Here is a 22,888-nt window from a genome sequence, read left to right as displayed (position 1 = left end):
CGGCTTCAAGAACCCAACGAAAATCTGGTCGGGTCCTCGGATTTCCATAAATGTCCTAATCAAATTCCCTGGAACCGATATCGTCATTAAGCCCCTGGGCATGGGTCGGGCATCATTGTGGAGCGGGTGGCCCGATTCGTGGTTCCGAAAGACAAGGACAGTAGGTAAGAAAATAGAGCGGAAATAGACACATTTGAGAGGCGTTGAAATACCAGTGGTCTATCCATGGCACACGTAAATGACATCCGTAAAATCGATAGCCAAATCATCAGTAGTGACTGTTCACCCGCAGACTGTTCTCCCGTACCAGTATATGGTGTCCTAGTCCCCAAGGTACCGTAGTAGGAAAAGACCGTTGGTAAGCCAGCGCAAAGACGCAAACATGGTCATCGAAGAGCTGAAAGCGCAATCCAATCAAGATAGGAATTCCTAGGGGTCCAGGAGAGAGGGCGCAGGGGAAAGCATCCAATGAGTCCTTTGATTAATGGTATTTGTATATTCCGAAGGAATAGGCTAGTCCGGCAGTTTCCTCCAAATCTTTGCCAAGGAACGAGTATCCAACTAAGGTAAAGTGAGTATGGTACCCAATTTGTCCTCTAATCCCAAAAAAAGGAGCGGAGAAAATGAAGTAAAGTAAAGTATTGGATAGAAGATCAGATGCGTCACTCGGTTGACGCTTGGACCAGGCATTCTCTCCCACTTCCCATTTGGCCAGTCAGTTTTAAGCCCGTTTCTTCTTCTGCCGGGATTTTGGAGCCTTTGAGTTTGAAGCCCCATCACTTTCATCACTGCTGCTTTTGTCGCTTCCGCTACCCCCACGTTTTCGTTGACCCTTACCTTTCTTCACACTCACCGTCGCACCTTGTCGCTTGAGCTCCTTGGTTAAAGCGGTGCTTGCTCGCATTCCCGGGAAGTCCTTTGCGCTGAACACCTCGAAGATGTCGCTGTCTATGCTTCCAGCGATGCTACCTTGGCCATCCTCGGATGAGTTGGGCATGCTGACTTTCATCAGCGTAAAGCGGAGCCGATAATGCCCGTTCTGGCGGCAGGAAAGATCCGGGAAAACAAAGAAGCAACCAAGGTTGGCATTGTCTTCGCTCGACTGGGGAGCCTCAGGGTCGTTGCCAACGAAAGGTGAAGCCACCAGAGTACCCATGAGGCGACGGCTCACCCTGTTCGATTGGTTTGGGTCGGGGACGGCGGTCACATCCGAGGTCGGCGGATATGTTGAGGGTTGAGGCGGAACGGAGAGTAGAGCGCAGTGCACGATGTTAAATGGCCAGCGAAGCTCGGCAATGTCTGCGGATGATTTGGGATTGAAATCCTTGAGAGACAGCTGGACAATGGGCGGAGGGTCAATGACACGGCGGTCGCGTTCTCCAAAACCACACGCACGCGCGGCGATGGGCTGTTGGCGCAGTGTAAGCATGTAGCGATCGGTCCTAAGACTGTCCTTAGCATTCAATTCTCTTTCCAGCCTTGCTCTGCTAGGCACTTACATGTCTCCTGGCCTGCTCGAGGTCTCAACAAACACTGAAGCAGGTTTAGGAAAGTGCATTGGTCCAGTACCGTGTCCGCTGGAAGAAGTGATAGAGCTCCGGTAGGAACTCGCTGGGCTTTGGTGCGATGAGTGGCCCGCTGGAAAGGTGTTTGTGGAGTATGCTCCTTCATTGAACAGTGAAGCCTCTGGCGGAGGCTCATCAGTTCCGTAGCGAACAGGTGATAGAGCCTCGTACACGGTCCCTGGATTAGTAGATTGGTATGAGGCCTTGGACGGGTAGAGAGGTGGATGTGGGAAACTTGACACGTGCCCTGAGAGCCCCGGTGGTGCCGAAGTTTGCCAACCCGGTCTAAACTCCTGGGCCGGTGGCTGTCCAAGTGGTGACTGCCGCTCATACACTGGATAATGCCGGGTTGGGAGATCTGAATACTGAGGCCGTACCTGAGGCGACTGGGGTACGAATGAAGGTTCTAGATGAGATGGAGGTGGAAGATGGCGAGAGGCTGCTTGCATTGTGGACGGTGGCGGTAGTGTATGAGCAGCAGATTGCGGACGATGGGTCTCTGCCATCATGCCATAGCCTGATGCCAGACGAGTGGGGTAGTAGACGTCCCTTTGGCCGGATGGTGCAGAGCTTGTTGGAGGTCTCGAGGACATGAGCAGACGGACTACGGTGGTCTTGTGGGAACGCTTGTTCTGTGACACTGTAGGGGACTTGCTTGCTTGGTTTGGCGGCAGGTTACCCCAATAGCATGGTCTGAGCGGGTGGAGGAATGGACAAACAAGGGTGGCAAAGAAGGCATGAAGGCGAAGTTTTTATGGGAAGGGAAAGAGGAGAAATGATTTATACTCGAACCAATGACTGTGACAGCAGGGGGGGTGTGATATAAATGAAACCAGTAAGATAAATATAGTGTTTGATACAGAAGGGGAAAGGTTGGGCAGGTGAGAAAGGTCAGGAATGGAAGATCATGGAGATCAATGCGGTACTTGACGGCGCCAAGAGGTGTCGAAAAACGGACCGCTGCCATTTTCCACCCGGCATCCAACGGTCCATCAGCAGAGCCGGGGCTCAATTGATTGCCTGCGACTGCTGTGAGTGGCTGTTCCACGCCGCCAGGACCCTACGACATATCTCCACCCGGCTCTCCATTACTGTGATCATTACTATCCTCCTCACTCCTCCTTCATTCCTCCCTCCTCACTCCTCATCCTCCATCCTCCACCCTCCATCATCTTCCTGGAAAACAGGAAACAGGCACCTGCACGAGTCAGTGCATTCGACGGGCTTGCTTACTGCAGCAATTCGTATCTGCAAGACACTACTCTCGAGGGTCTAGACGTGTCAGACTCAGGAATCTGTGATGCCATGAAACCGATTTCGACCCCCCTGCGACACTTTCGATGGTACCTTGGCTGCCGTCCTGTATTGATGCCTGACCACTACCCACTGCATTTGTTTTTCTCCTCTGGTATAGAAACAAGGTTACTTCCTGATTGCCCTTTAAGCCTGTGGCCCTGTGCTTATTTCCACTCTCGTTCGGCGATCTTAGTTCCCTCCGGCATTTAGCGGTTGATCAATACTTAACTCAGACGCATCATCTGTCCTCCCATCGAACATCCCATCTAGACGTCTGAAAAGGCCATAGGCTGTTCATGCCTAAGATGTACCTTGGTCTCTCTTTTTTCAATCCGTGTGCCTCGTTACCAATTCGCTGGGACAACCTTTCGCAAGCCACATGGGTAGCGTGATGGGGGGCTTTTTGCGGGACTTTTTATTTGCAGGCGAGGCAGTGATGCTTCAGAACTCTGTCGGTCTGGAAGTCTTGGAAACAAGACGGTCGTTTGCTGACCCCGCCGAACGAGGACCTCGGGTTTCCAGCTAAGGCAACTCTCATGCGGGCCATATTCATTGGCGCCGGGGATCAAAGCGGTCAAGCATTGAATTGGTTTTTAATCTCGTAGGTGGGATTCCACAGCCACCGCATCATTTGCGACCCGGTCATTAGGTCTCTGGGACATTTTGCTTGTTCCAAGTGGCTTCATGCAGCATATTCAGCAGCTGTCAACTCGATTCTGGCTCTGTCGTCACGCTCCCGGCGCCACACCAAGTTCTGGCCTATCACAGTATGACTATAGCTACATGGAAACGAAAGACAAATGCCACGGCTCCATGAGGGTACGTCACGCAACGCAGGCCAAAGCACGTCACTCCAAGCCCACGCGCAGATCAGGAGTGGTTCGTGCAGTCGATTGGTTTCCGAATCTACGGGCCACGCTTGCGTGCAGCTGTCAGATATGCCTCTTGGTAACCTTTTCCTGGTCAAAACACTCGTGATCTCCGGCTAGTGGCGCAAGCACCTTAGTTCCCCCATAAGGTAATAGGGAGGCTTCTAGAGTAATGTACTGTAGTCTGCTGCAGTCTGCTGTAGTCTGATGTAGTCTGTACCTCGTTACTGCATAGATAATTCGCCGACTTGGTCGCGAATACGCTTTAATAATATCCGATATCTGTACTGTTGTACTTTCCACTTCCCACTTTCCACTCCCCACACTGAATCGTCCTTCGCTTCGCTTATCCCCAGCGACCATAGCTATCGCACTTTGCCCTCAGAACAAATCAGGAAGCATCTAAGTATCTGTGGCTGCAGCAATCTGGACCCATCACCCATGTACCCAGCCATGTTTGCCTTCATAGCCTACCCAAGCCCCCGTTTCTATGGCTGCCAGCCGAGGCCATCTTGTTTCTGTCTGGATGCGAAAGAAGAAAGAACACTTTGCCTGCACGGCTGTACTGCTGCACGGCCGCTCATCTAGACCAGCAATCGGCTCCCCAAAATAGCACAATTCCAAGGTCCACAAAATTAGTGAACCAAAGATTGCAAGAATTTTTACCAAAACCAATCAGGAACACAACTCCCTTGGCGTTCGTCGCACATATGTTGAACGTCCAAAAAGCCTGCCTGAAGCTCGCATGCGTCGCGTGAAATTGAGTTGGAAACGAACTCGGCTCCCAAACCCTTACCCTTTCGTTGGGCTCACGGTGATGTAGGTTGATGACCGCCAAAGGCCTTGGCAGTCGCCGTTGTGATGTCAGGCTGCTCAAGACCACATCCTCACTTTTCCTTGCACGACCCTTTGAGCCAAGATCGTCCTCGAGACCCCACTCCCTGACCAAAAACATCGGGTCACCACCACAGTCAAACCGTGCCGCCCAACGCGAGACAGCAAAGCACGTGCACGCGCACATGGAACCACGGCTGATCCAGGAGCCCTCGTCCGATACCTTACCCTCTCCAAGATCGATGCGCAGCTCTGATCAGAGGCCCCAAATGATATAACGCAAGGGCGCTGGCCACACTCAGCTCCGGCATCTTCGGACCATCGCCTCTCCGATCCTGCAGGGAAAGAATCGCAGCAATGATGATCAATGCAAGCAACAACAGAGTATACTGATGAATGACAGCTTGCGCGTAAGATTGAGGTATTAAAAGGGTGGCAGATAGAAAGAAAGCGAAGGAAATGACTGCAGGAAGCTCTCTAACTATGTGTAGCATGAACGGAACAAAAGCTAGGAATCCAGATGACACGCAGGTACGAGGAGATTCTGGGGCATTAGGGAGCCTGGCCTACTAAGAATGCTAAGTACCAATGCAAGCACCACAAGTAGTGAACCAATGTAGCGTGCTCCTGACGCAGAATCAGACCACGATGCTCTTCTTATCAAAGAAAGCCTGGCCATTTCGCATTTTTGAGCTAGGACAAAGGAAATGCTGGCCAATGTTCGAGTACCACAATGTTCTTCACATTTTTATGAGGGTGATTGCTTGAGTCCGTCGGTTTTCAACTCGGCGACTTTCGGCAAAACCAAAACGGTTTAGCGCGCTTCTCCCCAACGATGAATCGTAAACCCGTGCAAAAGCTTCAAAGACAGCGTTTCTTTCAATCAACATCTTGCCAACATGCTTTCCAGAGCTCTGAGGGGCGGACATCGCGCTCTGACGTTGAAGCGCAATGTCAATGTCTACGTGCCTTTGGCGAAGAGAACTGTCACTACCGATGCCGCCTCATCTCACGCCGAGAAAGAACATGTGCCCGAAGTAAGACGTGCTCCACAGAGCGAGTCCAGGCCAACGAGCTGACTTTGATGTGCGTCTTCAGGAAGATGACAAGCCTTTCCAAGTCACGCTCTCTAATGAGAGCTTTGAAACCTACGAACTCGACCCTCCTCCATTCACCCTAGAGACCACGAAGAAGGAGCTCAAGCGGATGTACTACGATATGGTATCAATAAGGTAAGATCTGTATCTGGTTCCTAGTTGGCCGCTGCTGACTCCAAATCCTTGCAGACGGATGGAAATGGCCGCGGACAGACTATACAAAGAGAAAAAGATCCGAGGTTTCTGCCATCTTTCCACCGGCCAAGAAGCCGTTGCAGCAGGCATTGAGCACGCTATAACCAAAGAAGACCACGTCATCACCGCTTACCGATGTCACGGCTTTGCCCTTATGCGCGGCGGAACCGTCAAGAGGATCATCGGCGAGCTGCTTGGCCGAAGAGAAGGCATTGCCTACGGAAAGGGTGGATCTATGCATATGTTTGCAAAAGGTTTCTACGGCGGCAATGGTATAGTCGGCGCTCAAGTACCTGTTGGTACGGGCATTGCATTCGCCAATCAATACAAGGACAATACCAACACCACAATCTGCCTCTACGGAGACGGTGCCAGCAATCAAGGCCAAGTCTTTGAAGCATTCAATATGGCTAAGCTTTGGAACCTACCCATACTTTTCGGCTGCGAAAGTACGGCACCCTTCCCACCCTCTATACGCTACCAGCTGACACTCCACCCTCTCAGACAACAAATACGGCATGGGCACCGCCGCCAACCGCGCCGCCGCTCTCACCGAATACTACAAACGCGGCCAATACATCCCCGGCCTCAAAGTCAACGGCATGGACATCCTCGCCGTCAAAGCCGCCGTCCAATACGGCAAACAGTACACCACCGAAGGCCACGGCCCTCTCGTCCTCGAGTACGTCACCTACCGCTACGGCGGGCACTCCATGTCCGACCCGGGCACCACCTACCGCACGCGCGAAGAAATCCAACGCATGCGCTCGACCCAAGACCCCATCGCAGGACTCAAGCAGAAACTGCTGGACTGGGAAGTCACCACCGAGGAGGAGCTGAAGGGGATAGACAAAGAGGCGAGGTCGTCCGTGGACAAAGAGGTGGAGATCGCCGAGAAGATGGCGGTGCCGGAGGCGACGCCGAAGATTCTGTACGAGGATATCTATGTCAGGGGCAGCGAGCCGGAGTTCATGAGGGGCAGGATTCCGGATGAGAATTACTACTATGAGCAGAGCGTGAGGGAGGGGGGCAATCTGGGTCGCTATGAAGGTGAGAGGCAGGCTGCGTAGATAGATGAGATTAGCATTCTCCGGTTTTTTTATTCGATCATAAATAAACGTGCATGTCAGATCTATTCGAAGCGGTGAATCGCCTCGTGAAATGCCGTTTCGCTCATCTCGTCTTCCTGACCGGATTTGCAACTTCTTATTCACAAGACTCAACGAATTGCATGATGCCAACGGCCTGTTTATTTAAATAGGTACCTATTCAACTCCGTTCCTGATTTTCTGCCCTGCAGTGGTGATGCAGTCGTCATGCACTGAATGCTGTGCAGAGACTCAGCAAACGGCAGCCTGAGAGATATTCGCTTGGAAAGGCCCGTTTCCAGCATCAGCATCAGCATCAAAAATTTGTACCGTCGCTGCTCGTAAGCTTGTGTTCCCCACAGCTAATCATGTCGTCAGGGTATCATTTATCGATGTTGAAAGTTGAAACACGTTCAATGTCGTATGCTTAAAGAGCTTCACTCCTTGCTCTCTTCGCGTCTCCGGCCATTTCTTCATCTTCGTCTTCGTCGTCTTCGTCAATCACCTTTCTCTTTGCTCGATCTCTCTTATCTAAACTGCCACTCGCCTCCGCGCCCTGCCACTTCTCCATTCCTCTCAATAATCGCTCGTAATCACCAGCTACCTCTCCAACCGTTTGCTCCACCTTGTCCACCCTCTCTCCTCGATCTAATTGGATTAGCACATCCTTGTTCTTTTTATAGACTCTCTGCTTGACGAGCAAGCGCCAATAGTAGAAAGCCCGGTCGTTCGGATCAGTCGCTCGCGCTCTTTGTGTGAGGCGCGCCGTGCCTGCTCGTCGGTTGTGTGGAGCGATTTTCGTGAGCAGATAGAGCTCGACGACACGGGCGAATTGCCGAGGTGCGATCTTGTTCTTTTTTCGAAGGGTTTCCAGTAACGGCATATCCAAAAGCTTAGAAGTTGGAACACGGACCCCAATTTTTCTTGCTGATAATTTGGGATCGATGTCTGTTCTTAGGAAGATTCTGGCCAAAGTGCCATTGTCCAGGAGATGCTTGTAATCGCAATAATCGCGCAGGTCGTCAAATGCTTCATTGGGATCTTCGACCGTGATCTCCGTGCACGTGTGTGAGGCGCGGAATGTTTTGACCATGGCGTTGTAGAGATGTGTGCCGTGTCCATGGGAGTGGTGGGACGGAAGGATGAGAAACTGAGATATTCGGGCGCGGGAGGGTAGAGATGCGGGTGAGATTGGTGTCGGAGGTGGGAGAGTGAAGTCTTGGGTGGAGGACTTGGATGAGGCGGTGGGGACGTAGGTGACGAAGCGGTATGAAGTCGAATAGCCGACTATGGAATACGGGGAGGTGTTTGGTGATGGTAGGTTTGAGAGTTTCTCGTAGCTTACACGACTTTGTCAACGGCGCTTCGGACACAGTATAGAGAGTACGCACACAAAGTAGACCCGCCATCGAGCAAGTGTCCAGTCTTGATCATCCAGCAGCAACGGCGTGCCTCCCTCTATGAAGAATGAAATCATGATCTGTATCCTTTCGACGAGTCGTTGGACAGTTGGATCTGTCAATTCTCCACTCCATATCTCGAAGTTCCGCCCTTTGCTCTGATATGTCTCCAGAAGCTCTCCCGGTGGCTTGAAGCTCGAAGCGGATGTGTCGTTCTGAATGTGCGAAGTAAAGGCTCCAAGTTTCTCGAAGGTATCTACCACATAGCATCAGCCCGTTTCCCCCTTCAGGGATTGCAATTATTTCCCCACATTCAGGAACCCATTCCTTCAGCGTTTCCTCAATGTCCGTAGCCTTCGTATCCCCTACTGCCTTAAATTTCTTGTCATAGAGAACTTCTAGGTTCGGACGTAGATCATGTGCCGCGAATCTCAGATTGAGCTTCAGACTCTGGTATCCAAATATACGCTCCTCATCGCCGAATATGGGGTATGTGAATTGAGGATGAAATGAGGAGAGTGTTTTGAGTGAGCCTGGCGCGGCTTGGACGAAGGAGATCTCTAGAGCTTCGTTCGCATTACTAGACCCTGTGATGTTGTCAGCATGCAAGACCAAGATCAAAGATATATCACACCTACATTCCTCCTGATCAGCCATACTGAAGTCGTGATGGGTAGGAAGAGAGCAGTTACGGTAAGTGAGATCTTTGAAGTCTAGAAGTCGCGTCCGCGCTTCACGACCACTTTAAGATTTTGATAGGGCTGAGTGGGCCAGCGTGTTTTAGCCGTACCACGGAATTCATATTCAAAGTCAGAGCTTTGCGCTGTGGGAGCAAGGTTACTGCAATACCATTGCGAGTCACTGAATGAACTCATGATCTGGCGAACTCAAAATGAGACCTTAATCGAAAGCTAGTCCTCAGGATCATCTACTTAGGCTTCCCAATAATCGAGGTATTCATTTCAAGATGCTAGACGGCCTTTTTATGCTGCTCACTTTGAGCACCATAATGGCCATCGCGTGAGGAACTGTCCCCGAAGTTGCTTGGAAGTGTGCTGATTCGAGATACAGGTCTTTTCTGGCTGGATCCCTACCCCTGTCATTTACCCTTTCCCAGTCGAGACTACGATTAATATCTACCATTGGAATGGGGGTTCTGGTTGGCACAGCGCTGATAGTGATTATACCCGAAGGCGTCGAGACCTTGTACAGCGCGAGCGATTACTCTGCAGAGGCGCACAGTCGAAGGAATACAATGGAACATGCCAGCGTGGTGCAGCGGGACGTTGAAGGACTGCATACCCTTAACCTCCGGGCAATATCCCTGGAAGATGAAACGCCAGATGCGAACCCATACAATGTTCTCCCCGGGCCAGTCCTGCCTGAGGATACAAAAGCGCAGCAAGGTGATCCAGACGCTCATTCGAAGAACCCCCCAGTAACGCCAACTGAACCTGGCAAGGTTGGCATTCTCGAGGACGACACCTCTACAATATCTGCTCCGTCCCTTGAGAAACCAGGGAAGACGACGGAAAGCTCTCAAGAAAAGCGTGAACCGCATGCCTGGATTGGACTCTCCTTGATATGCGGCTTCATCCTCATGTATCTCCTCGATACCCTACCATTCCTCGCTCCACCAACGCCGCAACGGCCTCACAGCAACATTTACTCTCTCTCGGATCTCTCCACGTCTCCTCCACCTACTCCTGCAACTCCGCAACGTTCCATGTCGACCACACTTGGCCTCTGCATACATGCAGCAGCAGATGGTATCGCACTTGGCGCATCATCTTCGTCTACTTCCACCACCTCATTATCTCTAATCATATTTGTGGCCATCATGGTCCACAAAGCGCCGGCTGCGTTTGGACTCACCTCAGTTTTACTCAAGCAAGGACTTGGGAAGAGGGCCGCAAGAGCACACCTGATTATCTTTAGTCTTGCCGCGCCAGTGGGAGCTGTGGGGACGTGGGTAGTCGTTAGGACACTGGGAGGGGGAGGTAATACAGAACCAGCACTGATGAAGTGGTGGACGGGAGTACTGTTACTGTTTTCTGGGGGAACATTCTTGTGGGTAGCTCCAGTATCGGATGCCAAATGCGCAACCGCTGACACTCAGATCTCACAGATATGTGGCAATGCACACAATGCAAGAAGAAGACAGTCAAAATGCAGCACAAGACGAAAGCCAAAGCAATGGCTATTTAGAATCAGGAGGGCGACCGTCTCGTCGACAGAAGGGGGGCAGAAATCCAAGGCTGGTCCTGGCTGCGGTGGGAGGTATGCTGTTACCGCTGATCACTCAGATAGGTCATGCCCATTGATGTACTAGTATAACGTAACTGTATCATATCTGCTACCTACCACGGGTTCTATGGATCCGTGGTATTTGAGACTTTCGGTATCACGCGCTCTATTCTTCTCACTCTTATAGCGATTGAAGCGAAGAGACTGATATGGTGAAAGTAATGCCACTCGGTAGCAACTGTTCTGGATGTTGTGGGACGAAAATCTAACTAGCAGAGGCTCTTTGGTGTTACAACAGGATCGATGTGGAAATATCTCACTAATTTAGACCACTTTCCTTCCCCTCTCCAGATCTCCAAAACGTGCGATGACCAAGTCACCCACGCACATTGTACTTTCAAATAAGATGATGAGGTCGAGGGACGTAGCTGGGAAATCAATCTCTGCGCCTCATGTGGCCAAGCACAGCCTCACAGCCTGGGCACGCCACAGTGATCGACGAATCAATAACACGCTAGCACTCCGGGACCACTCGGGATGACGAGATTGTAGGAGCCGCGTTCCTGTATAATAAATGAACAGGGGCAAAGACATGGTGTGTGCACTATTTGATTCCGTAGCATGAGCGGAGGCTCAGGAGATGTAGAAAATTTCTTTTAAATTTCTTTTGTGCAGGGCCTCTGAATGGGCTGGTGAAAGAGGTTAGAAGCATTCGCATCGTCAAAAGCAAATGAACTCCCAGTCATATGATGCTCCCGGATACTTGATTCTATAATTTCAGACGTCAATTTTATTGGCGCGAAAAATCAAGGCTTCATTATTCTAAGCAAAGTTTGCCTGAGAATTACGTAGCCCGCAGAAAAATAACATCATCTCTTCCATCTCTTCCATTTCTTCTGTTCCTTTCCCTCGATTCCTCTCAAACAATAGAGGGCATCTACCACAAATCTCCCTTCCACATCTCTCTCTCTCTCACTCACACATCTTCAAGATGTCTAAGCTCGCCCTGGGCACTCGGGCTGCGTCCACCTGCCTCCGCGCCCTCGAGTTTGCAATATCCGCCTTGGTTCTGGGTACCTTCTCATGGTACCTCGCATGTATGTATGCGCGCGTGGACACTTCTACACCGTTTACTGACAGTGTAAAGACCTAGCAGACCACCACCGCCATATTCCAACATGGGAGAAGGCAGTCGAGGGTATGTCTGGTGGAGCTGTCATCTACACCGGTTTCGCCGTCATTCTTACCTGCTTCCTCGGCGGCATCACCTTCTTTGCTTTCCTCGGTCTTCTCCTTGACCTGCTTTTCTGCGGATGCTTTGTCGCTATCGCCGTCCTTGCAAGAGGCGGCGCCAAAAGTTGCGGCACTGTCAACAATTCGCCCATTGGAACTGGAGCGCATGTCTCCTGCCAATTGCAGAGAGCCGTGTTCGCCGTCGCCATTGCTAACGCGTAAGTATTCTATCACCATCAGCGTCTCCGATTGAGCTACCTTAGCTGACTATCATACTCTGTAGCTGTCTATTCCTAATATCCGCAGCACTCGAAATCGTCCTCAGCCGCGCCCGCAAGAGGGAGAAGCGCTACGGCCCCAGCCCAGCGAACGACTACACCTCCGGCTACGGCAAACGACGATTCTGGCAAAAGAAGAATAACAAGAATAAGACCTCGAAGCATGAGGATGAGGAGCTCGGTGCCGTCGGTGCCGTCGGTGCTGGAGGTTTGGTCGCAGAAGAGAGGCATCGTACTCGCAATAACCACAACAGCGAGCGCATATCAGACGACACCGCTATGACCGGTACGACCGCCCCAGTTGCGGACGGCTACGGTGGACCAAACAACAAGTACATCCAGGAGCCTACTGTACCCACCCAAACCCACCTGGGACAGACTGATGGATATGCGAACCAACAGACTCTTGGTGTTGATTCTGGAGCCGCTATGCCTGAAATGGAGAGTAACGTGGGTGGCGGCGGGCACTACGTCCAGCACGTCAGCGAACCCTACGCTGAAGTACACCACGGCGGCTATGTCCATCAGGCGCACGGCATACCCTAAGTAGCTACCACCTACTAGAGGGCTCGAATGTTGTTGCTTGACCTTCGAAGCTTGAAGGCCTCAGCATCGCATGGCAGACCAATTTATTATCACCTCAGCTGATTTATGGTGTTCTCACAAAAAGAACGGATCTCTTTTCATACTGGATGTCGATACCAAAATTTTCTCCTCTTTGCAGCGATGGATTTAGCGTGTACAAATGATTCATCTCAACGGCCGGGCAACACAGGTAACGACAGCCAATCTTGGTCAATTGGCTGCAAATCAAGTATTATTAATATTAGTCTTGAACAATAAGGCGTCTTACCACCGTGACTATGAAGCTTTTGACCTGTTCTTTTGTCTCGATGACGATCAATGTCTCACATGTTCGAGGACTTCTTTTAACTACGTCTTCTCCCTGTCTAATTCAAACAGCTCTGGGTTCTCTGTCATCTCACGTCAGAGGCCAGCAGAGGACCGCCTATCCGCTGGCGCCCGAATCGCGCCCGCATCGCGCCCGCAAGGCTTGAGAGCGAATCATCGACAGCCCTGTCAATGCTACCTTCCTACTTGAGGTTTCGGACCTCGCACCTGTTGACATTCGAACTGCAGGCTGCCACACTCAAGGTCCAGTTATGGAATCAGCTCGGCAGGACATTCCCGTCCGAGGTTTCGAACCTCGCAATCGATGAACCTCGTTGTCAGACCCGCAGCTTGGCGCCCGCAGGTGGGCCTTTGCTGACACGCCGTCAGATTCCGGCCGGCCGGCCGAACCACAACAGACCAAAGTACTACCTTCCTATTCCGGGTTTTGCTCCTTGCACACGTTGGCGTCCGTACGAAGGAGATAAGTCAAGTTCGCACCGCCGCCGTTTGTACTTTCCTGGATGAGGTTTTGTGAAGGCTTTCCTTTGGACTTCGTGGTCAGGATTGACCCTGACGGAGACAGTTGTCCGCGAATCACTGAAGGCTTGGGTCGCTATTATTACCTTCCTGTTCCAGACGCCCCTGTTCTGTAAACGTTTCGGGCCTCGGGGGTGATGGGTTGGCTGTAACCACTGGCTGCGACGCCTTGACCAAGTACAGCCGCTTTCGCCGCTTTACCCTCAACCCCCAAGGAAGACACTCTGAAATAGCGAGGGCAAAACAAGATATGGTGCCAGGGCTGACGAGTATGACATTCACCATCGCTCGCAGCAGTGGTTCACCGCTTTGCTCTTCATCTTGAGCCCGGCTTTAAAGTTTCGCTGTTCGAATTTTACGTCAATGCTTTTTTTTTTGGCAAAGAGAAGTTCATTTTGTGCGTTAAGTCCACTTCAATTCAGTCTGACCTGGATAAAGACTAGCTGGGTCTCTTATTAGACCCTACGAGCAGAAACGCCCAATCCTAGCCAGCGGCCCCTCACGATTCTGCGGAACAATGGCAACATCATCAGCATTCCCATCCGGCCGCGCCACGGCCTGTGGTATGCCATCCGCATTACCGGCCAACAACTTTTTGATATTCTCCAAGATGATTTCACTTCTCGTGCACGTCATCGACCAAATCGCAATAGCATGCAGTCGGATTTGTGCCGCCGCGGCAACAAACGCGTTCGCGATATAGGCCTCCATGACCTGTACATCGCCCCTCTGCCTGCGTCTGTTGATAAATCTTTCAAACGCCGCAGCAATGGCACCGACTGCTGCGACAAGTAAAACATTCCCAATTGCCGGAACATGGACCGTGAGGCCTTCGTGTGCGATCGCGGATACGAGAGCACTGAAGACCATGGCGAAACCTCCGACCCTGCCGACCAGGATCAAGGTGATCTTTCCGGTCATGTCTTGGGGCCGGTATCGCTGCAAAAGCGCTCTCGATCCTCCTATCGGTGGATCGCAGATGATGGCGTCGAGCGCGGCATACAGGTTCGCCAACTCCGCTTCCAACATGCTCATGGTGTAGTTGTACAGCCTTTCCGGCGACAGCCCTATGAGAGACTGATACAAGGATAGTAAGGTTGCGTTGTAGACCATCTCTCCGCGGTACGGGGATTCGATATCGCCGATGACGTTGTCGGGACAGAGTCCTGCAGGAAAGGTAATATTGTATCCGTTGCCATCGGCATCCTCGTATGTCACCGACCATGTCTTGGTATAAAGAGTGTTGTACTGAGGTGTACGCAAGTGTGCCAGCGGCCTCACATTTTCGACTTCATATGGCAGTCTCCGCCCTGGCCCATCTCGCGCGACGAGGTTGGCGGGCAATGAGCAAGACCAATCCGAGACATTGGGAGCCGAAACATCCACGTTGTCAATGTTACCCACGCATTTCTGCAGCAACAACGAGCTTTGATTGGCGATGTCTTCTGGGGGATTGGCTACTACCCATTGACCGATGGTCGCGTTTGTGCTTGGTCGGGCAAGCGTGCCAGCTTGCACAAGATCAAAGCCCGTAAGCTTGGTCTGATTTGGTGTTGGTTCAAGCGCGCTCGGCTGCACAAGATCCAGATCCCGTGGCTGCAGTGGCAAAGGTGGATTGACTGGAGTCGTCATAAGTACTGCTGCGGCTGCGACATCTGCTGTCGCTATGGCGATGGCGAGTCTGGAGAACCGACTTGTGTGCATCTTTCAAGTAACTTGGGGGACAGAGTGGGCCAGAGATCCTATCTCCTTGGGGATAACTTCAAGTTTGTTTTCGAAACCACCCTCGACACCCGGGTCTCACGCAGGTTTTGTGTCATTCCATCGCATCCATCGATCGCTTACATTGAATTCTCTTGAAAGCTAACCTCGTACATATGCATGACGCAACCTACCTTATATATTTGCCTAACCGACAGTGGCCTCAACCATCGATTGGCGCGGCAATCCCTTTTCGGCTTGAGCCACAACGCAGGCCGAGATCTTGCATTCAATTTTCAGCAAATGTTTACTGCAGGAGGCTGGAGGACGCAATTAAAGGTAGATCATGTGGGGGTCAAGAACCGGCAACGATCCATTTCGGCTTGATCCAGAACGCAGGGCTGGGTTTTGAAACCTATTGAACCCGCAGATTTACATACTGCAGGAGGCTGCGGGACGCATCCGAAAAGTAGGGTAGATCAAGTGGGGGTAAGGTCTGATGATGCGATACGGCTCGGAGAGATCCATAGAACCCGGACGCAGAGCAGCATGACTTCCATGTTCCCACGGAGTCTGTGAGGCTACCAGCAAAGAGTCACGAAACCATTATTAAACCAGCCGCCAAACAAAAGACATGGTCTACCGCTTAGGTATCTAGCCGACAAGCGAAGAGTGAGTAACACACAATACTTAACTGCCCGGTGAGTCTCGGTATTCGCATATGCGCTCTTTAGTCTTCATTGCCTGTGAAGGTTATTCTTGCAAGCGGCTCAATGGGACGTAAAGGGAGTAGGTAAAGCACTTTGGCTTTCGGTTTGAATTGTTCACGAGAACATCGATTTTCCCAGAAGTAATCCAGAGCACTCAGATCAAGTGACTACGGGTTCGGGTGAAAGATTGAATAAATAAGATTACCCGGATTTTGTGTTCAGATTACGGCGCCAGGGAAGTTTCACGATATCATCTCAGTGTCACTGCATACACGCATGCGCTCCCCTTTTAAATCGGAATATGCGATTGATTTGGATCTTGGCATTTTGTGTATACAACATCTCCTCTGCAATCGCAGACCCAACTTTGCAGACTCGGCGTCCATCTAGTACCTCAGCCACCGACTCATGGCGCGAATACCAATCGAACGATTGTGTGAAAAAAGTTGACCGAAGAAAAAGTCTCGGCCTCTGCTCTTGAACGACGCACGCCCACAACTCCGTGATGCACACAATCATTCCGAACCACGAAGACCCGTCTCATTCGTCCCCAATCCCAACACGGCTTGCGTCTTCCCCACCGTAACGGCAATCCTGCCCTCAGTCCCCGCCGTCGTGACGCCACCCGTCTGCCCGATCGGATACTGCCCCACCATACAAGCCTCTATAATCTTCTTCACCGCGATATTGACACTGAGCCACGACCCTTCGTCGGGCCTTCCGAACTTGAGATCGACCTTGATGGAGCAGGAGTGGTAGGTCTCGACGTAAGGCAGGGCGAACGGATCGGCGTCCGAGTCGCCGCGGTGGAACGTCCCGGGTTCGTGGCGGTTGGGCAGGAAGGCGGCGGCGCGGGTGCAGTCGCTGACTTTGGCGCGGCGGTCGTTGAAGAGGTAGGCGTCGAAGCAAGAGTAGGGGTCGCCGAGGATGGGGATGGGGAGGGTGAGGTTGGAAGGAGGAGTGGTGGTGGCGGCGAGGGATAGGAGGTCAAGGGCATTATTGATGGGAGATGCGTTTATACTATTGGCGACAAGGAATGTTGTGAGGAGGATGCGGAGGATGCATTCAGGCAAGATGTTCATGGTGATGTTGTTGGAGAGCTCGACTGGAGCTCCTTTTTCTTTTCTTTCTTGCCAACATGCGACGCGTTTGTTGCACACAAATGAAAATCGACTTCCTAACGAAGGCCTTTGGGAATGGTTTGAACCAAGCCTCCCAACTTGCAAACTCCAGATGTGGCAAGAAAGAACAACAGGACTTCTGGATTCAGTGATAATGCGGGTGTAAGAACAGACGAAAGGGGGGGGGCGAAACAAGGCACGCGCATATAAAATGTGTATATCGCTTATCGCGATTCGGATTCTTTATATGCACGAATGTTCACTTTCAGGACCCTTTGACCTTATTTTTGATCTGGATGTATCCGTGCAAGTCGGATTTACCTCGAGTAGGTCGATTGCCTTCCTGCGCCCGCATGGTTCGGGGTCTCGTCGGTGCGTTCTTCCCACTCACCCTCGCGCTCTACCTACTTGGGCGGCATGTCTGGAGGGCGGATCGCACGAGGGAGGAGTGATGGCTTTGGGAAATTGCAGGATGGGAAGAGAGATCGAGGTGGTAAAGCCCGGGTTGCCTCTCGTAGGTAGACTGGCGGAGAAAGGTGATGTTTGGGGGAGAGGGACTAGCGTGTCTTGGCATTTCTATATATCACGTACCATTTGTTGAAATATCGGGCATGTGTTGTGTAGAACAGACGGATTGATTTCTCCAGGCCTCTCCAGGGCCAGGTCCTAAGTACAGTACAAAATCAGGTGGCCGGGAAGCGTGGAGGCCAAATTTCGATACCATTCTATCCCATACAACATAGAACGAGACTGCCCATATGCTTAGCTGACGGCGATCGACTCGGAAGGGCATTCTTAGGTTCCTGGACTCTGCACGACCTTCTGAGCTCCATACAATCTAAGATTCCAACTTCCTGCCTGACACGTCACTGCCGAGCTATGATTGTAAGATCAGAAATCCATGTCTTTACATGGCGGATCGGAGGGGTAGCGTTCGTATCTCCTGATTTGAGTTTCTAACTCGCAAAGGTTGGACTTCGTGGTCAGGATTACAGACTCACCGCCGAGCAGACAAGGCGATGTTACCATATTTCCCTTTGAACCATCTACGTTTCCTGCTCCGCCTCCATGACATCTGACTATCGATGACATCAAGGAAACTCACCTCATGAATCACAAGCTGTCCGTATTACCCCATAAACAAGGATATTCATTCCTAAGTCTAGGCTATACACCCACGTGATGGCTGCAAAAGCCCACGGTGAATGGAGAGTCCCTCTCATGCGCTCGCCTCTCCAGGACACCTCTCTGTCGCGACTCTCTACTCGATATCGTTCGGCGCAGGGTTTGTGCTCCGGCTTAAAGAAGAAGAAGATGGGCTAGGAGGTGGAGGAGGAAAGGGCCCGTACTTGGCAAAACGGCCATACCCGATGTAGTCCCAACCTTTGCTAGCAAGCACTATATCAAAGACGATCTCCCGAAAGCTACTCCATGGCTCGTTCATGTACTGCCAGGCTCCTGCAATGGCATCGCCTGCGAGGGTTTCGGGAGTCAGCACTTCGTTCGCCGGAATGGAGCTTGGGATATGATGCAGGCTGGGCAAGCAGGGACATCAGAGATGAATAGAACAATGATTGCTGCCACATAATAGATCCTCTGTTGTCGAGAAAATCACCACCACCAGCGGGGAAATTGCTTACCCAACAAGAAATACGTAAGTTGCCCATCCGATATCGCGTTCAAGCGCACCTCTATATCGGAAGACGACTGCCAGAACTTGCCCCCGTCTATGGGTTTGCTTCCAGCGCCGCTGTTGATTTTCCCAACGATGCGGCGGATGGCGGCGTCGATGACTCGGTTCACAGAGCTTTGGCTCAAAGTCTGACCGGTTTCGGTGATGCGGAGGACGAGGGGCGTGCCGACGATGCGGTAGTCGATCATGTTTTGACTGAGGCTCGGTGAGGTCGCGTTCTGAGAGATGAGTCCTGCAAGTGGCGTTGACGCTGGAGCTATGATCGTGTCGTTGAGCAAAGACACGGGGTTCGTGGGGGAGATTGCCAACGTGACGATGGCATCGGCTCGGAGAAGGAGGAAGAGCAGGACGAAGGGCCTGCAAACTTTCCTGTGCGCCATCGACGCTCTCTAGTCTACTGTGACGATAATGGAGAAAATTAGGAGTGTCATGTTGTGGTGATGTGACACTTTAGTATTATGTCTCAACTGTCTGTATAAAGCAGGTTCGGTCCGTCGGCAAGCGGGAGTCGAGTGTCGCTACAATGCGAGATGATTGCGTGGGCGATCGATCAGCTAGCCGGGTCAGAGACGAGAAAATTACTGGCCCAATATCGACGATAGATAAGCAGGATCAACTGCCGGGTATATTGGGGACGATCCGTACCAGTCTTGAGTTACACATATCAACGTCACGCTGAATACTCGAGTCTGATCTCCAACTGTTTTGAGCACAACAGACCTGCTGAGTGGAGAAGCAATATTCCACATAACGCCGGCTTTTATCGTCCACTTCGAAACACTCTCTCACCCCACAGAATCGTCCAATCACAAATCCTCAACGTCTGTGACCATTCCCTTAATGATATCAAAAAGGAAACCAAAGACCTTCAAGCCCTTCTTGAGATATGGTGACGCTTTGATGGCGTCCATATCGTCCACGAGGGACCATTTAATACTGCAAATAACCTCGATCAGCACCCGAAATCATCGCAAGGCGAGAAAGCAAAGACCTACTTCTTGATCACTCCAAAGTCCATCGTATCCACCTATTGCTCTTTCTCCGAACCCAACCGCTCTTTGAGCTTCATCTTAGGGATGTCGTTGGTGATTTGTGCCCCGCTGCCATCTGTCCGACAGGCGATTCCGGTCAGCTTTTCCTGCCAAGGTGTATGTAGGTGGGAGGAAGGATGGATGAAATCGTGTCACCAGTATGGTAAACCACCATCACAGTGCCCACTCCCGCCATGCTGTCAAGCACCACGATGCTCCTCAAGGCGTCGGCATTGACGCGGCCGCCGGCATTGCTAAGGACGGCGCCTTTGAGAAAGCGACTGACTTCGTCGACTTTGGGGTAGAGACCTAGCTCCGGTCAGTGTGAAGCTTGGTCGAAGTTGTCTGATGACGCCTTACCTCTGAGCAGAATTTTGACAACATTGTGCATCTCCGAGACAGCTGTACTGCAGCTTTGATAGGTCAGGAGCGCTTCTTGGTCATGCACGTCTGGGACTCTCTCGTATGGGAATGGCATCAGTTGGCTTGTACCGGTGTAGACTCCGGGATGTATAAGCCAAGTCGTTCCAGTCTTTTCAATCCGCCCAGGACACCATGTAGATTGTTTTGGTGTACAGATAGAAAATCTGCTGCGCCATCGCCCCGGCACGATACCAAGCTTGTCGCGCCTGCGCAGCTTTACACTGGGCCTTGTGCTCAGTCCAGTGCGCCTTTTGACATTCCGCCCCGCAGTACCCTGCGCTTGAGACTTGTCCATCGGTGGCGTTGGGCATCGCTTTGCAGGCCTTGCAAATATGGGTTGTACCTTTTGAGCAATTCGAACACTGGTGCACATCACATTTTGAGGCTGATGTCATCTTGGTCGATGCCGATATCGAAATTGAAGAGATTCTGTTGAACGGAAGTAGAGGTATGAGAATCATAGATAGCTCAGTGAATCAAGCCGGGGGCGGGTAGAAGTGAGAATTTTGTAGGATCCGCGATGGTTTCAAGAATCGGATCAAGTAGATCGAAAAGGTTGCAATAGATAGATAGGTGAAGGATCTGGGCCCGAGATGGTGGTTTCTTCCCAGGCCTTTCAACCCCTTTGTATCTCGCTTAGAGTGGAAGGATTTCAGCTTCCTCACGTAATTCTCGCATGTTCACGTTGTGAATTCTACCACACTACAACTTCTTCGGTTGTCGTTGTCCAGTCGTTCTGTTGCATGATGGAATACCCTGCATTCACATCGAGTAAATTTGATTTTTGCTCACACTACCATACTTGGCTTGCCATGCAAAGAAGTACAACAGCGCGGCCAGCGGCTGACCTACAAGACAGAAGCTGATCCAGAAAATGCAGTTCCCTAACAGCTTTCCATATATACCTTCCATTCTCTCCAACGGCAATGTAAAATAAATCATCGGTATCTGCACGATCATCCCGATGAACGCGACACCTTGAAATAGGGCTTGGTCAGCCTCTCCCCTCTAGCCGTAGACAAGGTCACAAGAGATCATGAGAGTCGAACATACCAAGGATATTGTGCGTTGGCACCCCTACCAACAGTTCGTGCAGTACCCCGCTAAACACAAAAACCCAGGCGCTCGCGGCATTCGAACTCCACCCCCTCCCCACCAACGGCGCATAGATGTGCCTCTTCATGAAATGATAGATAGGCTTGTTCCAGGTCCTCCAATAAGTGCCAACGCTCGGACTGTTCCACCAATCCGTGTAAAATTCTCGGTCGCCAAACCTCATAATTTCCGCCAATGCATTGAGCACGGATTGGAAAACGGCGAAGAAGCCGGCTAGCCAAATTACTAGACTGATAGTGGAAAGCTTCATCAGGCGCTCGAGGATGGAAGGGAGGTCTAGGGAGGCGATCTTGAAAACAGAATTATGGAGGAGTGGTGCGGCGTATTCTATACAGACTTCGAGGTCAGCATTGCTTCTTCACGGCAGAAATTGGGATTTGCTAGACAGGTCTCGGGAGTGAAAAAGTCCCTTTGCCCCCGAAGCATGTCTTGTGACTCAAGCTCCACATCAGATAGGAAGGATCAGCTCGGAATTGTACGTACGGGCGCTTGCGAGCCAAATGAAAATGCTGAGACTGGTAGCTTCGGCGAGGCGCTTGGCAATGAAAGGCCAACGGATGGTAGAGGTGCGGGGATAGACGGGTTGATAGACTAAGGTTGGTGCCCACCAGAAGTAGGATAGGTTGCTGAGGGTGATGTTCCTTGGATAAGGACAGACGGAGTAGAGCTCTGGGATAGAGGATGCAGAGTCGGCTTTTAGGAGGGCATGACGGAGGTCGCGATTTGTAAAAGCGTAGGAACAGATCTTGAGCCAGACAATGATGGCATGCACCTCCGAGATGGTGCCGATGAGGGGATGATGGATCAAGTTGTACACCGTGAGGCTTGTGACGAGAAGGGAAAGGGTGGCGTTGATGCCGTGGGCCCAAGCAATGGTAAGCCATGTTGTTCGGAAGCTCTTAGCGGCTTGTGCGCTGTCCGGAGGATCCTCCGAATGCCGTTTGGCACGACCAAGGGCACCTTTGGCTTGGTGTGCGGCGGCAAGTTCGATGATATAAGCGACGAAGAGATGGCAAGGAACGAGCAGGTAGAGAACAATACCGAGAAGTATGTCTTGCCGGCGATAATCATGGCAGCGTATACATATAAGAACTCCGTACTGAAGATGCTGTCAGGGTCGCATCAAGCAAAGCATAGACGTGAACTCCCTTACTTTCATGAAATTTTCAACGACCAGTCGTAGATTCATTACAACTGCACGAAGTCTTGGTTAGCCCATTTTGGGTACTTCCGGCAAGGGTCGCAGCTTTTGACAGTCATGAAGTACGTACCTAATACAATAACCATTAGATTTTTGAAACCAAGAAAACTAGGTGTTAATTCTGCGTCACGACTCAAGCAGGAAGTGCGGGCTCTCGAGTGAACTGCAGCGATGTGTCGGTACTTGGACGAAATATCCCTCGTAATGGGGCCAGTAGCATTTCCATTGACGGGACTCGAATTGCTTGAGAGAACACTCCCGTTGGCGTGAGCTGGAGTTGCATCATGGCTTGCTATCTCTGGTGGGCTCAAGGTGCGAGCAATTGCTGCCATTGAAGCAAATGCTTCCTCGCGTTCCGA

General features: G+C 51.4%; 10 protein-coding genes across 10 annotated transcripts; 3 read left to right on the top strand and 7 right to left on the bottom strand.

Moving 5' to 3' along the window:
• Nucleotides 1-721: 721 nt before the first annotated feature.
• HO133_010264 (uncharacterized protein) lies at nucleotides 722-2,158 on the bottom strand (the record flags this gene model as incomplete). The annotated part of the gene is made up of 2 exons (XM_037301119.1): nucleotides 722-1,442; nucleotides 1,500-2,158. 2 exons carry the CDS (start codon nucleotides 2,156-2,158, stop codon nucleotides 722-724), a joined length of 1,380 nt encoding a protein of 459 aa, XP_037153936.1.
• A 3,305-nt stretch (nucleotides 2,159-5,463) lies between these two features.
• HO133_010263 (uncharacterized protein) lies at nucleotides 5,464-6,926 on the top strand (the record flags this gene model as incomplete). Its single annotated transcript, XM_037301118.1, has 4 exons — nucleotides 5,464-5,601; nucleotides 5,663-5,796; nucleotides 5,851-6,305; nucleotides 6,361-6,926. 4 exons carry the CDS (start codon nucleotides 5,464-5,466, stop codon nucleotides 6,924-6,926), a joined length of 1,293 nt encoding a protein of 430 aa, XP_037153935.1.
• Nucleotides 6,927-7,371: 445 nt separating this feature from the next.
• HO133_010262 (uncharacterized protein) lies at nucleotides 7,372-9,001 on the bottom strand (the record flags this gene model as incomplete). The annotated part of the gene is made up of 4 exons (XM_037301117.1): nucleotides 7,372-8,284; nucleotides 8,336-8,600; nucleotides 8,656-8,931; nucleotides 8,983-9,001. 4 exons carry the CDS (start codon nucleotides 8,999-9,001, stop codon nucleotides 7,372-7,374), a joined length of 1,473 nt encoding a protein of 490 aa, XP_037153934.1.
• A 352-nt stretch (nucleotides 9,002-9,353) lies between these two features.
• HO133_010261 (uncharacterized protein) lies at nucleotides 9,354-10,668 on the top strand (the record flags this gene model as incomplete). Its single annotated transcript, XM_037301116.1, has 3 exons — nucleotides 9,354-9,364; nucleotides 9,416-10,414; nucleotides 10,473-10,668. 3 exons carry the CDS (start codon nucleotides 9,354-9,356, stop codon nucleotides 10,666-10,668), a joined length of 1,206 nt encoding a protein of 401 aa, XP_037153933.1.
• Nucleotides 10,669-11,582: 914 nt separating this feature from the next.
• Nucleotides 11,583-12,648, top strand: HO133_010260 (uncharacterized protein; the record flags this gene model as incomplete). Its single annotated transcript, XM_037301115.1, has 3 exons — nucleotides 11,583-11,688; nucleotides 11,739-12,042; nucleotides 12,108-12,648. The coding sequence occupies 3 exons, from the start codon at nucleotides 11,583-11,585 to the stop codon at nucleotides 12,646-12,648; spliced, it is 951 nt and encodes a 316-aa protein (XP_037153932.1).
• A 781-nt stretch (nucleotides 12,649-13,429) lies between these two features.
• Nucleotides 13,430-15,237, bottom strand: HO133_010259 (uncharacterized protein; the record flags this gene model as incomplete). Its single annotated transcript, XM_037301114.1, has 4 exons — nucleotides 13,430-13,566; nucleotides 13,620-13,643; nucleotides 13,962-13,976; nucleotides 14,037-15,237. 4 exons carry the CDS (start codon nucleotides 15,235-15,237, stop codon nucleotides 13,430-13,432), a joined length of 1,377 nt encoding a protein of 458 aa, XP_037153931.1.
• Nucleotides 15,238-16,459: 1,222 nt separating this feature from the next.
• HO133_010258 (uncharacterized protein) lies at nucleotides 16,460-17,420 on the bottom strand (the record flags this gene model as incomplete). The annotated part of the gene is made up of 2 exons (XM_037301113.1): nucleotides 16,460-17,049; nucleotides 17,387-17,420. The coding sequence occupies 2 exons, from the start codon at nucleotides 17,418-17,420 to the stop codon at nucleotides 16,460-16,462; spliced, it is 624 nt and encodes a 207-aa protein (XP_037153930.1).
• Nucleotides 17,421-18,326: 906 nt separating this feature from the next.
• On the bottom strand, nucleotides 18,327-19,138 carry HO133_010257 (uncharacterized protein; the record flags this gene model as incomplete). The annotated part of the gene is made up of 2 exons (XM_037301112.1): nucleotides 18,327-18,538; nucleotides 18,706-19,138. The coding sequence occupies 2 exons, from the start codon at nucleotides 19,136-19,138 to the stop codon at nucleotides 18,327-18,329; spliced, it is 645 nt and encodes a 214-aa protein (XP_037153929.1).
• Nucleotides 19,139-19,785: 647 nt separating this feature from the next.
• On the bottom strand, nucleotides 19,786-20,507 carry HO133_010256 (uncharacterized protein; the record flags this gene model as incomplete). The annotated part of the gene is made up of 3 exons (XM_037301111.1): nucleotides 19,786-19,896; nucleotides 19,962-20,098; nucleotides 20,150-20,507. The coding sequence occupies 3 exons, from the start codon at nucleotides 20,505-20,507 to the stop codon at nucleotides 19,786-19,788; spliced, it is 606 nt and encodes a 201-aa protein (XP_037153928.1).
• Nucleotides 20,508-20,974: 467 nt separating this feature from the next.
• On the bottom strand, nucleotides 20,975-22,861 carry HO133_010255 (uncharacterized protein; the record flags this gene model as incomplete). Its single annotated transcript, XM_037301110.1, has 4 exons — nucleotides 20,975-21,060; nucleotides 21,266-21,655; nucleotides 21,812-22,381; nucleotides 22,600-22,861. The coding sequence occupies 4 exons, from the start codon at nucleotides 22,859-22,861 to the stop codon at nucleotides 20,975-20,977; spliced, it is 1,308 nt and encodes a 435-aa protein (XP_037153927.1).
• Between the last annotated feature and the right edge of the window lie 27 nt (nucleotides 22,862-22,888).

This window comes from Letharia lupina, assembly GCF_014066315.1.
Source record: "Letharia lupina isolate WasteWater1 chromosome Unknown contig_8, whole genome shotgun sequence".
Classification (NCBI taxonomy): domain Eukaryota; kingdom Fungi; phylum Ascomycota; class Lecanoromycetes; order Lecanorales; family Parmeliaceae; genus Letharia; species Letharia lupina.
Note: the sequence above shows the minus strand (reverse complement) of the source record. Positions and strands in the feature narration are given on the sequence as shown.